Source organism: Balaenoptera physalus (assembly GCF_965194825.1).
Source record: "Balaenoptera physalus genome assembly, chromosome: 6".
Taxonomy (NCBI): Eukaryota; Metazoa; Chordata; class Mammalia; order Artiodactyla; family Balaenopteridae; genus Balaenoptera; species Balaenoptera physalus.
In genome coordinates, this window is record NC_138885.1 from 96,841,842 (window position 1) to 96,861,668 (window position 19,827).

At 41.6% G+C, this 19,827-nt stretch overlaps 1 protein-coding gene across 1 annotated transcript in view; it reads right to left on the bottom strand.

Annotated features, from left to right (window-relative positions):
- Positions 1–405: 405 nt before the first annotated feature.
- The window catches only part of MDH1B (malate dehydrogenase 1B), a 34,475-nt gene continuing 15,053 nt past the window's right edge, over positions 406–19,827 (bottom strand). The window contains exons 6-10 of the mRNA XM_082467194.1: positions 18,804–18,967; positions 15,658–15,797; positions 15,302–15,353; positions 10,295–10,375; positions 406–6,325 (exon numbers count right to left, since the gene is read on the bottom strand). Of these exons, the coding sequence (XP_082323320.1) occupies positions 6,297–6,325; positions 10,295–10,375; positions 15,302–15,353; positions 15,658–15,797; positions 18,804–18,967 (466 nt within the window). The 3' untranslated portion in view covers positions 406–6,296. The remainder of the gene's footprint in view (positions 6,326–10,294; positions 10,376–15,301; positions 15,354–15,657; positions 15,798–18,803; positions 18,968–19,827) is intronic.

The following is a 19,827-nucleotide window of genomic DNA, read 5'->3' on the forward strand; positions in this document are numbered from 1 at the left end:
TTCCCATACTGTATGAGTCATTGTAAGTATCCAAGAAATGTGTTGAATAAAATCAATCAGGAGAGACTCGTTAGCATTGTGCATGGAGAGAGTGCCCTGCCTATGATCTATGTTGCATGTTGCTTTCCTGTGGAGATGAAAGTTAATTATAGTCTGAGGCTCTCAGATTTCCAAATTATTTAAATACTTCTCCTTGTTCTGACTCCAAACCTTCTGATTATAATCTGTGCCTCCACGTAGCTTGCACAGGAAGTGAAGTCACTCTCAGGGCTGTGGACATCTGCTTTCCTTGGTAGGTTCTATTTTAAATCTAAGACTTATAAACTGGCATTCTTGTTCTATCATTAGTCTTGGTTGGTTTTGTGAGGATCATTAATAGTGCCCACACACTATACTTCTGATTGTGCAAGGATGAAGAATAGGCTTTGGTGGTGGATTCTACCAAGGTAATATCACCCTAGGAGATAACCTACTCACTTCCTTGGAGACTTACTGGTTTTCCTTTTTTATAGATACTTCAAAAAATAATAATGAGTACTGTCAGAATTTAGAAGAGAGGGACAAAAACATACATTGATCGATCGCAATTATGTGTCAGGCATTATTCCAGGTGCTTAGAAAACATTAGAGAATAGATGACGATCCTGCCATTTTTGTATGGGAGACGGACAATATGATAATAACATATGAACAAACAATAATATTGATTATTGTAAGTGCTATGGAATAAAATGAAAAGTAGAGCAGGATAAGGGGGTTTAGCTATTGCTGAATATTACGGTCTTACATAGTGTGGCATGTGTAGACTCCATTAGGAAAGTGAAATTTGAGCAAAGATGTGAAGGAAGTGAAGGTGTTCGCTAAGTACCATTTAGAGAAAGAGTGTTCCAGATAGAGGCTCTGAGGTGGGAGTCTGCCTGGCAGATATGAGTTGTAGCTAAGAGGCCAGTGTGGCCAGAGCAGAGTGGGATGAGCAGGGAGGACAGGAGTAGGAAAGATCAGAGGGATGTAAAGGTGGGGTGGGAACAGGCCAATGTAAGGACTTGACCTTTACCCCGTAGTAAACTGAGAGCCTCTACAGGCTTTTAAACATAGATGAGATACTATCTGATTTACAGGAGAATATTTTGAAGTTAGCGCCAACAGGACTTCCTAAGAGATTGGGTGTAGAATGTGAGGGAAAGAAAAGTAAAGGGCGACTCCAAGGGTTTTGGGCAGTTGGGAGGATGAAGTTCCCCTTCACTAAGATTTTGTGGGAGGAACAAGTTTGAGGTGTGAGGTGTTGGAATAAAAGGGAAATTTGGGGCTTGTTAACTTATTTGCCTATTTGCAATTTAACTAGGAATCTCAAGTAGAATAGAGGAGTATCAAGTTTGGAAGAGATGACAGCCTGGAGATATAAATTTGGGAGCTACCTACACACAGATGGTATGTAAAGCCATGCAACTAGATGGAATTATTAACAGATGCGTGTAGGTAGAGAAGATAACCAAGGATAGACCCTTGGGGCACTCCAAGCTTACGAGAGGACAAGAGGAGGAACCAGCAAAGGAAACAGAGAAAAAGTGGGACACCTCATGGGGATGAATTAGGAAGAAAACCGTGAGAGTGCTGTGCACTGGAAGGTAAGTGTAACCGAGAGAAGGAAATGATCCGCCATGTCAAACACTGCTGATAGGTCAAGTCTGTATGAGAACTACGGACACATCCTGGGATTTTTTCAGTCATCGCAGTAACTTCTGGGGGCTGTGGGTGTAAACTTGACTTGATGGCATTACTCAAGTGTGACTACTGCGTGCTGTTCTTGGGCAAGAGACACTTGGGCCTGGGGGCCACTTTCCCTGAGATTGAGATAAGTAGTGTACCTACACGGAAGGAGGAAACCGTGGCTCTGCAAAACCCTTGCTTACGGCCCCTTTGTATAGCAACCATGCTTCCTTGGACCAATCAAATGAGAAACTTGTGATTAGAGATCCCTGAGGGCTTATAATTTCTGCCCAGAAGAAATTAATCTAAGGCGCAGAGCAGCTGCTCAGGCTTGGGAGGGTTACGGGTTTTGCTTCCAGCGGCTCAGTTGTAAGCTTGGGTAACCTTTCTGTGTCCTCTGCAGAATGAGTAAGCATGCAGCTCTGGGCCAGGACCATTTTAGACGTTAAGATGCTCATGTTAAGGCCAAAAAAGGAACAAATGAAGGTTATATATGACATTTCCCACCTGGTAGGAGTAGAGGGAGGAAAAGGCTCTTTAACCTATTTCTGTCTGTTGGAATCCCATAATTTTCATCTCTCTGATATAAAAAGAAATGATTTGGCCTACAGAGGGAAGGTCACCCCACTGTGTCAGACCTAAAGTAGCTTCAGTGAGATATGATTCTAGGTGGGGCAAATGGTCTATGCAAACGTGGTAGGGCAGCAAACCTAAGGCTCACAGGATTGTGGTGAACCTGTTTGGATGACATTAAGAAGTCCTAAAACAACATGCTGGTAAGTGTGGAGAGGAATCCTGCAGTCAGAAAGTGAAATTCAGACTAAAGTACCAAGACTGTAGATGTGGATAAAGGGAATTGGGGAGGTAGCTGACTTAGGAGGTGACTGTCCATTGGCTGGAGCAGTGGTTGTGAAAGTGTGGTCCTCAGATCAGCAGTATCAGTGTCCCCGGGGAACTTGTGAAGAATGCAAGTTCTCAGGCCCCACATAAGACCTGCTGGATCAGAAACTCTGGAGATGGGGCACAGCAATCTGTTTTTAACAGGTGATTCCGATTCATGCTAATGCTGAAAACCACTTGTCCATTGAGCTAGGCTGATGACATTTACTCACTGGAATTGAGAATATTAAAAACATGATAGCGTATACACACCATAATACATAAAATAGATAACCAACAAGGACTTACTGTATAGCACAGGGAACTATACTCAATATTTTGTAATAACCTCTGAGGGAAAAGAATCTGAAAAAGGATATATATATATATGCATATATGTATAACTGAATCACTTTGCTGTACACCTGAAACTAACACAACATTGTAAATCAACTCTACTTCAATAAAAAAAATAAAATAAAAAGGAAATTGAAATATAAAAAAATATGAAAGTCAATACAGGTTTTGAACCTGACTGAGTGGGAGAATTGTCTAAATTATCTAAATATATTTCTTATTCATTCCCCTAGAACAAATGACAATAACAAAGTGAAAGATATTTCTCTATCAAGTTATGTAGCTTTTGGCTGTAAGTATATATAGCCATATGTATAAGTATGTATTTGTTGGATGTAAGTAACAGAAACCACAACTCACAGGGGCTTAAACCATAAAGTTATTTGTTGTTTATTAGACAGGAATTCTGAAGTTGGTCCAGGGTTGGCTCAGAGGCTCTTTGAAGTCATTGAGGCCTTGGGCTCAGGCACCAGGCTTTTTCTATCCTTCTACACTGCCACTCTCCTGGTGGCACCCTGCTGGTGATGTCTCGCCTCATGGCCACAAAATGGCTGCCCAAGCTGCAAGCATTAGGCCCTGGTAGAGTAGCATTTTAAGCAGGAAGGAAGTAGGTGGAAGTCAAAGTGCTTTCTCCTTGCATACCATTCATTCATTCATTCATTCATTCCCTCTTTCTCTCTGCCTTCCACACCCTCTCTCTCTCACACATACACACAACCACTCTGGAAGACAATTTCTCCTTATGTATCACTGTACAAAACTGGGTCACATGCCTGCCGCTAGACCAATCACTGGCAAATGGGACTAGCTAAGATCTATCAAGATTCATGGCCTAGAGTTGGGCCCATTGCCCATCCCAGCAAAATCAGAGTTCTGTTAGTCAAGAGAATGGGAGCAGGGCTGTAGGGAGGGCAACTAAGAGTGCCTGCTACAGTTACGGGATATGTACACTTAACCTATATTTCAGTGACCAATAAAGTAATTACTTTATTCATATAATGCCTTTCTCTGAGTCATATTCTAAAAGTTCTACTGAATATTCTTCCCTCATGCCTTTATCATGACAGTTTTAATAACATGGAGAAATTATGTTTTAATAATCTCACATTAAAGTTACTCCTAATGGGAAGACCAGACTTGAGATTTCCCAAGTTGAGTCATTACAAATAATAAGCTACTGTGAGAGCTAGTGCATCAGCTGAAAAATGAACAAACAAAATAGTAATTCTCTGAAAGATATTATTTTTGAAATGGCACCCTCATTATTTTTAAACAAATAGCAAGCACGTATAATTCCATATCTTGTATTAATTTTGGACAAATGCATGGTAGTAGGTATAGTGGTTAAAATCGCTTTGTTCTCTTCTCCTATGGGAGTCTATCCTGGACCATCCTGGTCATCCCATAGTGGTTCAAACGAGCGATTGTTCAGATTCATACTGGGAAGTACAGCCTGCAGGGGATGGGGCTGAATATTTCCTACAGTGTCCCTAGAGAGGAGAAACTCTGCCCATGTCTCTCTCTAACCCCTTCCTAGATGTCCAGCTATTGGAGAAACAGCGATTATCTGATTGGTCAGGGCTTGACACCCACTGGGAAGAGTCTCACTAAACGCAGGGCTACTGGATTGAAAGGTGATTGTGTTCATGGTTGTATTCTCTGTTCTGACTTTTCCTCTTGGTTCTGGCTGATAACTGATGGGCATAGCTGACTCCAGGGGAATGGAACAGGAAGCTTTGCTCGAGTTTCTTAGTCTGAGTCACACGTTCCAATCGAGTTCAATTTTACCGTGAAGAAGCCGTGTGCTGAGGGGCAGCTGCCACGTGCCCCGCCCTGTGTCGTACAGCACCAGGGGATTTCCCCTCCAGTTACTGTTCTTTTGGTCTCACCCCTTTGTTTGAGAACCCCACAAGAAGGGGCAGAGGAAGTGGTAGGATTAAGGCAAAAAACCTCACCTGAAGTCCTTAAGTCCTTAAGTTTTCTTCATAATAAATGAGGTGCTGACTTCGGAAATAAGCCAAAGTTAGTCATGGTTTTAAAATCATCCATTTTATTATGATGGTATAGAAGCAGTGCAGAAGCATCTGAAAGCTCCCTGAATTTTCAGAAAGTAACTTGTACCTGAAGCACCATTTAAAACTACAGAGAGGGGGTCCCGGGGGTCCCCTGGTGGCCCAGTGGTTGAGAATCCGCCTGCCAATGCAGGGGACAAGGGTTTGAGCCCTGGTCCGGGAAGATCCCACATGCCGCGGAGCAACTGGGCCCGTGAGCCACAATTACTGAGCCTGCGCGTCTGGAGTCTGTGCTCCGCAACAAGAGAGGCCGCGATAGTGAGAGGCCCGCGCACCGCGATGAAGAGTGGCCCCCGCTTGCCGCAACTGGAGAAAGCCCTCGCACAGAAACGAAGACCCAACACAGCCAAAAATAAATAAATAAAATAATTATTAAAAAAAAAAAAACTACATAGAAAGCACAGGTATCAGCAATTTTTAACATCACTCCTGGTCTTTCAAAAGTTCCTAACTGGCCTTTGTAAACGGTCTTATTAGCTCGAAATATATGAGCAAATGGGTATGACTACTACTACTTTAATAAAATACTGTAATTTTCTTCTTAAACTATGCAATTATAAGGTAAAATATTATGCTTTTCTTTTAAAATTCCATTTACTCAGGCTACATATGGTGTCAAGAAACAGAAATCTAATCAATATAGACTAAAATAAAAGCAAATGCAAGGAAAAACAATACACAGCCGGTTCTTATGAAGGTGGTAAACGTGACAGGTTCTGAAGACCTCACAGACAGAACTTGGTGGCCTTTTCTTGTTCGCTACCATTACCATCACTCAGACACCAACTTACTCATTTTTTCTCAGTTCAAATTTTTTGAGAGAGCAAGAGAAAACTCTGGTTCTCCTTGAGTCAGGTGTATCCATTCTGGCCCTATCAGCTGAGGCCAAGGTGGTAAGGCCATCTGAGCAAACATGGCCGCCTAGGCCCATGTCTTAGGTATGGCCTGCGGGAGAAACAGGTTCTCTCAGAAGGATGTGTGGGCAAGGATGCAATGACTCACAATTCTATTTTAGTGTAGTTTAAAAAACAGCAGTTGACACCAAACTATTTAGAGAAAGTGCAATAATAAGCAAACATATAAATGGATACAAGTAACATAAAATGATTGAACTCTGACTTTTTGTGTGTGTGCTGTCACAGTAATTTAATTGTCTCACATAATATTATCCAAGACTGAAGTAAATCTTTTGAATTATTCTTCTCTAAACACAGACATTCATGGGTCTTTCCATATTTATTACACTACCAAATAATTTTATAGTTGATCTAATTTGATCTGCTACTGTTCCATAGTTTTGCCTTCAGAATCTGTAAAAGGAAGGAAATGAAACGATGTAACTATTTTAAAAATATGTTAGTAACATGTTTTTATTAGCTTTTCTTTGGCTACCCTTTTCCTTCTGTTTACTGGATTCCTGTATTCAATCTGATTCAATAGCTGAGGGGGTGCATGTGTGAGAAGGATCCTATGAGGGAAATCAAACCACATGATCATCATTTGACAGTTTCATATCGAAACTAAATTCTGGCCACTTTCCTGACCTTAATCTATTTCTATGTGCCGTCTCTCTTGGCTCCTTTGCTTCTCATTTTGAATTTTTTTAGCAGCTCTATTGTCAGTTCCGTTTCCTCTTTTGGCCCTGCTTTTCCTCTATGCACCAATTCTAATTCCCCATAGCTAGCCCCACGCCAAAGCCCATCACACTGCACATTTTCAGATTGGAAGGTGCAATGGATCTATTAATCTTATTGGATATTTAAATGAAAGTGTGGAGCCATGGGTGAATATCCTGACTGGTCAACCACAAAGAAACCTACATCTGCCTTGTTTGCATAAAATATCATGACAACTCAGTTACAATTTTTGAAAATCTGGACCTGCGGATATAGTTGTGTCCATTTCCTCACTTACTCATTCTGAGGGAAGGATTTGGTTGTCACTGTCATAGCCCTGGTTATAAAAGTAGGAAGCTAGGCTCTAGAGAATCAGCAAACATGGCTGAATTTCTGGGGATGTGGGAACGCGGAGGGTTTGAGAAGAACCATATCACAGGGACACTTGACCTCTTCTACCCAGTTCCATTTATAAAAGGAAAGACCACCTTTTAACATTAATGTTTGTCTACCACCTACCATGTGTGTTCTTGACTGTGTGGCTTTTCAGAGCTGGTTTGAGGAATCAGATTTAAAAAATCTACTGCAGTATATAGAGAATTAAAAGAACGGAGTTTTTTAGTATTTAAAGGACATTGAGTTTTGCAGTTATTCTCATTTTCTCCTTTTTCCTTCTACTCCAAGTTTCTCTGAATGCCTTGCCCTCTTTGAAAGTTGCAAGATGCCAGATCACTTCTATGTGGCATCATGGATAAGCCACTGTCAGGGGCAAACGGGTGTCTAGCCAAACAGCTCAGTGTAGCATCTTTCTACCAACTTCCCTGTGAAACCTTGGTCCCCACAAAATAAATCACTGGCAATGTTTCAGTGTTTGCCGGCTCCCTCCTGTACACAGAGTTTTAAGTAAAGAAGTAGTAAAGATGGAAACAGACTAGATTATTATTATCTTCTGGATATACAAGTCGTATAGGCAGATTTAGAAAACATATAAACCTCTATACAAATATATACAAGATACATATATGTATGCATGTATAAAAATTCCCAGGTTTTCCCTGTTAAAGAGAATTCTAACTTGGACTTGTCAGGGTCTTCCTTTCACCCACATTCTGAGGAGGAGCCTGACTTGCCATGTCAGCTGTTTTGAGCTTTGTAATGAAGGATTGAGAAGAAAAGGTGAGAAGGATCAGACATAGAGGCTGGAGCTGAAGTCAGAGTATTTGGGGAGAGTTTGAGGTGAGTATGACATGGGAGCAATTTCAGCATTAAAAGAAAATTTGCTTCCATCTTTTATCCCTCCTTCAAAGTGTTTATGAATAAAAGAAACAGAGTTATCTCAAAATTACTTCGGTTGCTGGACTGTGTTCTCTGACCACAGGATCATTCTCTAAGGCTGGACAACGTGTGTCATGACCATTAGCACCACGCAGATTGCTTATCACTTGACAGACTTACCGTCTGACAAAATCAGATCTTTTTCATCATCTGGCATTAGATCAGAAAACAAATCTTTATATTCTGAAACCAATACTAGATAAAACATGGTGGTTTAGAATATAACTAACAGCTCGTGAGATGTTCTTTGTGAGTGCTTTTCAAACTTTGTCGACCAAAACCCAGTGTAAAAAAAAAAACATTTTACATTCCAGTCCAGTACCTTCACTTGTGTGCATACAATGAAACAAAAAGTTACATGAAAAAAATACTCACCCTTTTCTAATCTATTTTTATCCTTCTCTTATCTTTTCTAATACTTATCTTTTTCTTTCTATCCTATTCTAATTCATTGGCAAAAAATTCTGCTCTCCTTACTTACCCTTTTAGCATCAATTTTATTCTAGTTCAAGGAAAAACGCCAGTTATTAAATCCATTTCATGACCCACTAAATTTATTTCACAACTCACCTAACCCACAATATGGAAAGCACTGTATCTCGTTATATTTCATTCCAATGCTCATTGAATAAACAGCCCTCCCAACAACCTGAAATCAACCCCATTTTCTTCACTTAATTACCACTAAAGTTCTTTCAGATTATGAATTAGTTAAGCCTAAGAGCCTTAAAATTTGAATGACCAACTTAAATCGTTCTGATGCAAAGACTTGGGAAAACATACTCGACCATTTGGCTTTTCTTCCTCCATCCTGGGAAGCTGCCGGTCATCCCCTTCATGAGAGACCGTATAGCTTTTTCTCAGTTCTCTCACGGGGGCCATAGTGCCCTCCCTCCTTTCCATGAGTGTTCCTTATCACCAGCTGGGCCGACTAGAATAATAGTGCTGCCACCCAGGTACCCAGACACACTGTCTGACTGGGTCTCTTAAAGATATGTGTTCTGGCTGGAACTGAATTCACCACGCTCCTCTGGATAGTGATTTGGGCTGCTTGAGCATCTTGCAGAGGGTCAGTGATGAAGCTAGATTAGTTCTCTAAGCATGCCCCCATCGATTTCATGTTTTGTCCAGCCGCCAGCTATGTTGCTGAGCCCTCCACCAACTATTCAGCCAAACAACAGATGGCCTCTACCTACCTTTTCCAGCTTTCTTCATCCTTTTTGGATCCCCTACTCTAGCCCAGCTGCCCGACTTATCATCTTCTGAATATAATTTGATGCTGCCTCTGGTTCACACTTCTGGCCATGCCTTGATCCCCTGAAATGCCTGCTTTGCCCCTGTTTTTCCTTCTGGTGGGACACCTTTCACAACCTCTTCCCTACCCGCCCCTCTACTTGCACACCTCCTCTTCACCAAATTACATGAGTAACTTCTACTCCTCCTAGACTCAGCTTCCATTTCATCTCTTCCTGACAGCCTTTCCTAACACTCTCTATGTCAGGAGACCCCCTATGTGGTCCCACTATACCCTCTATCATAACACTTACCTCTCCATAAGGTAGTTTTTGCTTTGCTTTGCAGTCACCCACGCTAGATGGTGAGCACTTTGAGGGCAAAGGCAACGTTCAATGTATGTTTATGTCCCTAGCACCTCTCACAGTTTCTTCTTTCAATGGTGGTAAAAACATATAACATGAAATCTACCTTCTTCACAAAATTTTACATCTACAGTACAGAACTGTTAACCATACGCACATCATTGTACAGCAGATCTCTAGAATTTTTTCATCTTGTGTGACTGAACCAGCACAGCTTCTGAATAAATAAATATATGCTATTGGATTATTTTTAGCCATCTTAAGTCTCAACTAGATTTCAAGATACTACTAAATTTTTCCCTTCATACATTACAAGGATCTTTTCTTTCCTTGTGAGTTTCTAGATTATATACTTTCTTTCCTTGTGTACTACCTTGCCCTGTTTTATCAAGCTTTTTAATTCATTGTGTGTCTTCGCATTTACTTTCTCATATTCTCATGGCTCCTTTCCCCCAGATGTGATTGTGTGGCCACAACTCCCTTATTGTGGGCCCCAGTGTCTCTCACAGTGACCAGCATCTAGAAGGTGCTCAGTGAATGTCTGGTACCTTCCTTCAAAGATTTCAATAGATTTTTAACAATGATTTTTCTTTTTTGAGTATAGGATGAAGGTGATGAAAGACTTAACTCTCTTCTTTTATGGCTAATAAATGATCAAACTCCTTTCTTTGAAATTTAGTGTTAAGCCTTGGATAAAAAGGGTACTTTTTTTTTCAAGTGATATACCTACCATCTGAGACTTTCCAATGTTCCTGGTTGTCATTTGTGGTGGGTAAGGTGGTCTTTTCATCTTCTTTGGCTAAGTCGGTTTCTTAAAGTCAAGAAATTAAGTATTAAATTAATTGAAAAGATTAAACTAACCTCATACATGAATCATCTCATTGATATGGTAATAAGCAGAGATCTCCAAACTTTACAAAGTTCTGAATATTTTCAATGCTCTGAGCCTGGAATCTCTGGAACAGTGTTTTGGGTGAGGTCCAATGGTCCAAAGGTGACAGAGTTAAGATCAACTGAATGAACATATATATATATATATATATATATATATATATATATGCCTTGACTTTTGTTAATAAAAACACAGCATAAAATCAGGTCATTTTCTTTCACAAAACCATCTACAGTGCAAGTGTTATGGGAAATTTAGGACTACCTACCAGTCAATGGAGTCAAATTTAGAGTGACTGCCTTATAGCTCATTATTGTAAGAGGAATTTGCAACTCTAGTCTGCCAGGCAGGAGGAGAGGGCCTTAAATTCTGAGAATAAAAGAGTCTGAGGTAAAACCAGCTGGTCATTGGACTTCTGTGCCCACCCCCTCCACCTCCATGCTGCCTTGGGGCTTTGTTTGGTTTTTCCCACTCCTGGTGACTTGACCACCAGCCATAACCGGCTCTCAATTCCCAAACCCCACGCTCTGCCCATAACCTCTTTTCCTCGTGGTCTCTCTGCCTTTCCTCCCACTGCTGGTACTGTGACCTCACTAAAGCCTCTTGGGTCTGACCAAGGGCAGTCCTCTGTCCCCTGCCAGCTTCTTTTTAGTTAATCCATTCTGAGAGGCAGCAACTGCTTTAATTGGTTGTAATCTGCGCCATACTGATTGTTAAATATTCTCAATACCACCCCTGCCTGGAGCTTTTAAATTTTATTTCTATTTATTACGTCCTTCTTTGTCCAGTGGAGACCCCTGTAGTCCATCACTTCATCGACTTTCTTGCAATTATCCTCATCTTCATTGCCTCACCTGCTTCCTTCCCAAATGCTAAGTAAAAAAACTGCACTCATTTTCCATTCCCATATTCAAAGCCAATGAGCAAATCACCTGAGCACTCACTGAGGGCACCAGTAAAACAAGGACACAAAAAAATATGAGAAAAATAAAAACTTTGGGAAAATAATTTGATATTCCAAATGAAGTCATCATAGAAATGCTCAGAATTTTGTTGGAATACTGTACAGTGTTAGTTTTATTCTAATTGCAGGGGTGGCAGTACTCTCTAATATTTCAGGGCTTACTACAAATCATACATCTCGGTTTCCTCTCCTGCATCCAGGCAGCCGAGCACCTTTGCAGGGAATCACGCAACTGTACACTGGAGTTACTACAAATTTCACGGTCTCTAAATTCCACTGAGCCCTCAGCTCTGAAAAAAAAATCTGACTTTTTCCATTGTTCTTCTTTCCTTTCCTCTTAACAAATTATTTCAAATCTTCACCTCTTTCCTTATAACCCTAGCCCTTCCCCTAGTTTTTAATCTTTGGGACCTGGCCTTGCTGCCCATTTTGTTCTGAATCCCCCCATCCTACATAGTTCCCTGCATCCCATCCATCACCTCTTCCCTTCTCTTAGGTCTCAGCAGCAGAGATGCTTCCTGTGGGAAGCTGACCCTGTGCTCTGAAGCTTGTTTTCTATTGCTGTCTTGATGATCTTTCTCCTCCCGCCCCTCCATCTTCACCCTCTCACCCTCCAATGGTAGTTAAACGTTAACACCCATCCATCCAGATATCTATCTCTCCACTTATTTATATTTTTGAATGTGTCAAACATGTACCTGGAACGAAATTCAAAAGCCACGAGAGACCATGGAGTGAAGAAGTCTTCCTTCCCCAGCCACTCAGGCCCTTCCCCATAGGACCACCATGGTTATCAGCTTCTTCTAAAAAACTACCACCTAGTTGCTGATGACTCCGTAGCCTCATCTCCAGCCCAGATTTCTCTGCTGGCTTCCAGAGATATGTGTCCCTCACCCACTGGACACAGATGCCTCTTGAAAATCTGCTCCTTCTATATTCCTTACCTTGCCCACAGCTTCCCAATCATTTTCATGACTTAGCACACACAGCAAATGTCAAGGACAATAGAAGAAACCAGCCTGGGGACTCCAGCTGCCCCATACTCAGTCTGTGGAGCTAAGGGGACCATTAGCTCCACACCCCCAACCCATTTGTGGCTGATGGTTTGGGAACTGCTAAGGGAATGACACCACCACATGTCGAGATGCCAAAAACACTGGGACATTCTTGACCCTCTGGAGCTCTCTCTTAGCCTCTATCTCAGATTGGTCAAGTTCTGTCAACTTTATATCTTCAAATCTAGCCCCTTCTCTACATCTTCATGGCCACTTCTTGGTTAGGGCCCTCATCATTTCTCTACCTGCAAAAAGACTGGTCTTACTACTTTTGGTGTCTCCCATCCAATTCATTCTTCTCATTAAGAACAGAATGATCATTTCCAAATTTGAACTTGCTCCCGTCCCTCCCCTGCCTAAAATCCTTCATTGGTTTTAACAAGATAAGTAACCTCTCCACCTCCTGACATTTCTCACTTCAAATTTTATTTTCCAGATAAAATGAATTGGCGGTTCACAGAAAGTTCTGCCTTATGTCTTTACCTTTGTACACCTTGTTGCTCCCTCTGAATGAACCAACCCTCCCATTTATCCCCACCTTAGCTAATGCCTTCTTTCCTCTCATGACTTGGTTTAGATGTCACCTCCTGCAGAAAGCCCTTCTACTGTGTGAAAATCCTGATGGGGGCCCTTCCCACTGTTCTCAGCACCCAGCATGTTCCTCAGGCCCACAGCACTAAGCACCCCAGCTCCACAGGAAGCTGGGGTCCTCCCCTCCCACTCTGGTCTCACTTCTGCCTCCCTCATTCCACAAAATTGCTCTAATCAAAGTCACAAATGACCTCTGTGTCCTACATCCATTGGGTACTTTTCAGGCCTCACTTTATTTGACCCCCTGGCAGCATCTGACAGTGTAGACCAGCCCTCATTCCTGAAACACTCTCCGCCTTTAGGTCTCCCATGGTGTCAGATTTCAGGGGCTGTCCTGACTGATCACCCCTTTTTCACAGTCCTCTGTCAGCTGTTCCTGTTCTACTTAACCATTAAAGGCTAAGTTCCTCCAGGCACCCCCGCTCTCTCCAATCTCCATCATGCTCATGGCCTCATTCCTATTTATAGGCAACAACTCCCAATTTGATAACTGCAGTCCAGATCTTGCTGAGCTCCAGAAAGTATGCAGTTCTCTATGTAATGTATCCATTTGAGATACCCCGTAGGTATTTCAGAATCAAAATGTAAGAAACTAAACTCATCCTTCCTCTACTCTGGCACTGCACCCATCCTCTGCCACCCAACAGACACACGCATAGGCAAACACATGCACTTTCTCTCTCTCTCTGTCTTTCTCAGATAATTTCCTCTACCACTTTTTCCCATATTGGTAAACCCACCCCATTGCTCAAGCAAACGAAGTCTGAGTCCTCTGACATTCCCCAGAGCCAGTCCGTCATCAAGTCTTTGATAATTCCACCTCCTAAATATCTCTCAAAATTCTACAGCCTCCAGCCTCAGCTGTAATCACCGCTTCCTTGTGTCACTCTGCTACTCTCCTGATACTGGTCTCCCTGCAAACAGTCTAGCCTTGTTCCCATTTGTTTTCCAAACTAATCACAACCCGATTGGGTCATTCTCCATCCAGAAGCCTCTGCAACTCTCATCTACCCTTCATGGCTCTCTCAGCTTCATCTTGTTAGGCTTTGGCCACACAAGCTATTTTTGGTGGTTTTTCAAACAAGGTGACATGATTTCCTGCCTCAAGTTCTTTGCTCACATCCCCAGGTATAAGCTCTCATAGCACAGCACCCTGTACTTCTCATGCCTAAGACTCACCACAGCTGCAGACATTTGTGTAAACTACGATCCCCTGATGGACTGTAGGTTTCAAAAGGCAAGAACAGGTCTATCTTCTCCACCCCCATATTTCTAGCTCTTAGCACTGGCTTACAGTTGACACTCCATAAACACTGGTACATGGAAGGGATGTTGGGCTCTCAAAAGGCACTTGAGTGCCTTTCTGTAAGTGAATTAATTCATTTATGTTTGTATTTTCATATTTCAGATGAGATTTTCTTTAAGGTGAAAGAAAGAAAGATGAGACCACTTCCCTGTAAGTTTACAATTAGAGAAAATACCAATAGGAAAAATAAGCTTATTGAAATTTATTTTTTTAAAGTTACCTAAAAGTAACTGTAGTGTTGTGGGTTGTATTGTGTCCCCAAAAAGTTATGTTGAAGTCCTGTTCCCTGGTACCAGTAAATGTGACCTTACTTGAAATTAGTTTTAGCAGATATAATCAAGTTAGGATGGGGTTAGACTGGATTAAGGTGGGCCCCCAATGCAATTACTGGTGTTCTTATAAAGAGAGAGAGGTTTGGCAACATAGACACACACAGAGGGAAGACAGACTTGTGAAGACCGTGGCTGAGATTGGAATGAAGCAGCTACAAGCCAAGAATGCCAATCACTGTCACCAGAAGCTAGAAGAGGCACGGAAGGATTCTTCCCTAGAGCCTTCAGAGGGAGCATGGCCTTGGTGACACCTTGATTTAGGTCTTCTGGTCTCCAGGACTATGAGATAATAAATTTCTGTTGTTTTAAGCCACCCAATTTGTGGTAATTTGTTATGGCAGCCCTAGGAAACTAATACATATGGTATACATAAACTTTATAAGGCAATAGTGCCTTTAAGATGTGATTTCTTTAGCATTCTTTTAAGAAACTTTATTTCAAAGGACACACTAAACCTGGTAGTTTATTTTGTCAATAATTTACCTTAAAAGTGATGAAATATGAATTATACTTATTTATATTAGTGATTCTGTTTTAACACATATTTTAATACTCTTTTAATAGCAGCCCAGTAAAACATCATATCTAAAAGATTACCTGATTGATATGGCTGAAAATGTATCAACTCACCAAGTGCAACAAGTTTCTCCTATGGAAAAATTTTGTAATCAGAGAGTTAAATGACCACAATTACTAACAATCATTCTTTAATAGAAAAACACTTTGATTCTTGATGTTTAAGTAACCAACAACTGTTTTTAACATACTAGAAATTACATAACCAAATGAGTAGTGTTCTTCTGCTGATTTCTTCAAACCTTTATTGCCTCCTTATTGTTCTTAGGAATTAGATGCAAATCAAACCCACAGAAAACCAGTGTATGCCTTGATCTAGGGGAATCGGTTTCAGGCTATTACTGAAGTCAGTTCCCTTAGGGCTATTCTGACATTACCTGAATTAGATCACTTGTCATTCTGGTCATTATTTGTTCACTTATTTCAATATCTTCAAGATCTGTAAGAACCACCCAAGTTCCATTCTCAAATTTCACAGGCATAGAAAAGACAATCCCTTCAGGAATACCAAACTGGCCTGCAGGGAGCAAACACAAAGCAAAGCAAAACAAAAGCACTCAGATAAATAAACCTTTCCGGTAACACTGTAGAAAAGGACAGACATAGTACATGCTTTTTAATGATAATGGTGGATCTAATGGTGGATTTAATGATAATGGAGGAATTTCTGCGAATTCCTCCCCAGGGAAGATCAAAACACTCACTCGAGAAGTATTTATTGAGCACCTCTGCAAGTTCTGACAACTCGCCCTTCTGTGTTTCTCTCAGAAGGAAGAACCATTGTTCCCTCTTTATCCCTTTTGTCCCTGCTGGGTTCAGATGCCCTGCCTCTGCCTTGGGAACTAATGCAGTCCTTCTCTTCCACCTTTTCTGGATTCCTTTTATCTGCTTCCTTGGCTTTTCCTTGCCCCCCTAGGTAGCCCCTGAGCCCGAGCACTCGTCCAATCTTGCCTTTGCTCTTCCAGCTTACTACTGCAGTCACAGAGCCAAGGGGCAAGCACTGAGAAGGGAAAGTCGGTGATCTCCTCACAGTTCCTAGTTCCCAGTTTAAATGTGCTCCAAATAAAAAAAATTGATAATGCTTATTACTAACTGAGCAACCTTCAGATAAAATGCTTCCCGTTTTTTGTGTCTCAATCAAATAAGAAAATTATTCTTGCCATTCTAGTCATCAAAAATGTTGTCAGTATGGAGGTTCCTTAAAAAACAAAAAATAGTTACCATATGATCCTGCAATCCCACTCTTGGGCATATATCTGAAGAAAATTCTAATTTGAAAAGATATATGCACCCCAATATTCACTGTAGCACTATTTACAATAGCCAAGACGTGGAAGCAACCTAAATGTCCATTGACAGATGAACGGATAAAGAACATGTGTTACTTTTATACAATGGAATATTACTCAGCCATAAAAAAGAATGAAATAATGCCACTTGCAGCAACATGGATGGACCTAGAGATTATCATACTAAGTGAAATAAGGCAAAGACAAATACCATATGGTATCACTTATATGTGGAATCTGAAAAAAAAAAGATACAGATGAACTTATTTATGAAACAGAAATAGATGCACAGACATAGAAAACAAACTCATGGTTACCAAAGGGAAAGGGGGGGTGGTAAATTAGGAGGACGGGATTAACATATATACTCTAAAATATGTAAAATAGATAACCAACAAGGACCTACTGTGTAACACAGGGAACTATACTTAATATTTTGTAATAACCTATAAGGGAAAAGAATCTGAAAAAGAATATATGTATATATAACTGAGTCACTGAACTGTACACCTGAAACTAACATGACAATGTAAATCAACTATACTTCAATTAAAAAAAAATGTTGTCACTAGGGCAAAATATTGAGGAGAGTCAAGAAACCAGGATCTAAAAGACTCTTCCGTAGAGGATGTCCCGGGCCCTCTGTTCACTCTCTATTTGAGAGCCAGCCTTATGAGTGAACAACAGATGAGGGTGTACATATATGGTACCATTTCAGGGACACAATGATCACTTGCTCTTCACCTCACTTGCCCCCAACACTGAACTGCTTATTGATGAATTCCTACAGAGATTAATTCAACTTTTTTTTGGCTGTGCCGCATGGCTTGCAGGATCTTAGTTCCCTGACCAGGGATCGAACAGTAGAAGTGGGGAACACTAACCACTGGACTGCCAGGGAATTCCCTAATTAAACTTTTACAGATAAAGATGAGGTTTTAAATGTCTATTTCACTAAAAAGGTAACACAGTGATTTGAATTCACACGATGCGTATGTTCCTGCGTTAACCTTAATTGAACAAGACGCATTGAGAGTCTACCCATGAAGGAGCAACAAGAAGACCCAGCCAAAGCCCTGCCCTCAGGGTGGGTGAACTCTAATGCAGAGGGCGTATGCAACTAACCACCCCATCCATAAAGGCAGGCTGTGATATGCTCTCTGATAGAGGAACAAATGCTATGTGAGTACAGAGGAGAGACAGAGATTAATTCTGACTTGGGGGATTTGGGGAGATTTCCGTGAGCTGCACCATAGTCACTGAAACAATGGGAAGGATCGTGGTTCCATTAATAACATAAAGGATACAAGAGGTGGCTCAGACTGGGGAGGACGACAACAGGTTCAGTTTGGTGTGTGTGGGTTTGAAGTGACAGCATGACATCCAGGTGGCAATGTCTGACAAGGTAGGGCTCAGCAGCAAGGCCCAGGCCTGGAGCTTTGGGAATGGATGGGCTTGTTCAGGGAGAATGTAAAGCACAAAGGGAAGACATGCTCTAGGTAGAACCTACAGTGCACAGAGCAGCAGCTATTCTCTCTTTCCTATTTTTCAAAAAACAGTAGAAGTGCTCTGAATACTTTTTAGCAGATTAAAATAGTAAGGATATAAAAATATATCCACAGTATTTGTGGACGGAGAGCAAGCTTTCCACATTCTGGCTGCTGCCTGGTACTCTGAGATCTGGGTCTTGCTGTGCCCTTTGTATCGTGAGTCTGTGTCTTTGCTCCTGCAGCTTCTGTGCCCAGATGTTCTTCCCATACTTGTCTGTCAGGTAAACAACTACTCAAACTTGCAGGTGACACTTCCTAAAGTGTCACCTCCTTTATGGTGCCGGTCCTGATTCTTCCTGCTGCCTGCTGAAAATCGACCTTGCTTTCCCTTCCTCAGTAGGGATACAGTGAGAAAAACTTAACAGAATTATTTCATTTATGTATGTGGCTCTCCTTTACTCTGCTGTGAGTAAAAGCACACAGGCTTTTTCCTGAAAGGCAAAAGCCAGGCCTACTCCCTATGTGTGTTCCCAGTGCATGCACACAAAATACTGTTGCACTGCTGAATGGATAACTGAAGGAATGCATGCATGAATGAATGATTATGGAATTGTGAAAATCCAGAGAGCTTACAGAGCCTTTAAAGAGGTAGGAGCCTGTCTAGGTAAGGACACAAAAGTAGGAGCACAGGGGGCATACGTGGAGGTTTTAAAATATCATAAGATAAGAAAAACCCAGATTTACCTTCACTCAGTACCCCTAAAGACACAATCTCCCCAGGGGGTGAGCCATGGTACCAGTATTTCAACGTAGTGGCTATACTGTGTGCAGCTAAGATGCCTCCAAATTGTCTTCCTGTGGCGGTGAATTTTTTAAGACTTACCACAAATTCTCTGTTTACCCACTCACTGTAAGGAGAGAAAGAAACAATTTTACAATGGAGGAAGGAATACGAATGAATAAGAATGTTCCCTGGGTCAATGGATCTAAGTACAAGAAATCACCTCCACAAAATAGAAGTAGGACTTCCTGCGCCCCTTCTTCAAGCTTCTTTAAGCCCATAAAGAGTCAACTGAAAAGTAATGAAACAGAGCAGAAAGGAGTCCTAAAGTTTCAAACTAAAAACTTGATACCATAAATATGGAACACAGAAAAGTGGCCAAAGGCTGCACGAACAATTAATTTCATCACAACGAATTTATTCTATATAGAGGCTATCTTGGAACCAGTGGTATCCTTCATTTTTTTTTTTTAATAAGTTTATTTATTTATTTATTTTTATTTATTTTTGGCTGTGTTGGGTCTTCGTTTATGTGCGAGTGTTTTCTCTATTTGCGGAGAGCAGAGGCCACTCTTCATCGCGGTGCGCGGGCCTCTCACTATCGCGGCCTCTCTTGTTGCGGAGCACAGGCTCCAGACGCGCAGGCTCAGCAGTTGTGGCTCACGGGCTTAGTCGCTCCGCGGCATGTGGGATCGTCCCAAACCAGGGCTCGAACCCGCGTCCCCTGCATTGGCAGGCAGGCTCCCACCCACTGCGCCGCCAGGGAAGCCCTCCTTCATTTTAAATAAAATAGTATCATGAAATGTTGAATTATTCACATTGAGAACTAAGGAAATAATTAAGTTTTCTAATGTGAAGTTTAAACTCGGGGAACAGTCCAGCCGGAGTAGAACAGGCATGAAACGGCTGCCCTTGCTAAGCCGGCACGATACAGCCCCAGGAGATGCTGCCCGCGCCCACGCAGCAATGCAGGGGAACCGCGCTCCA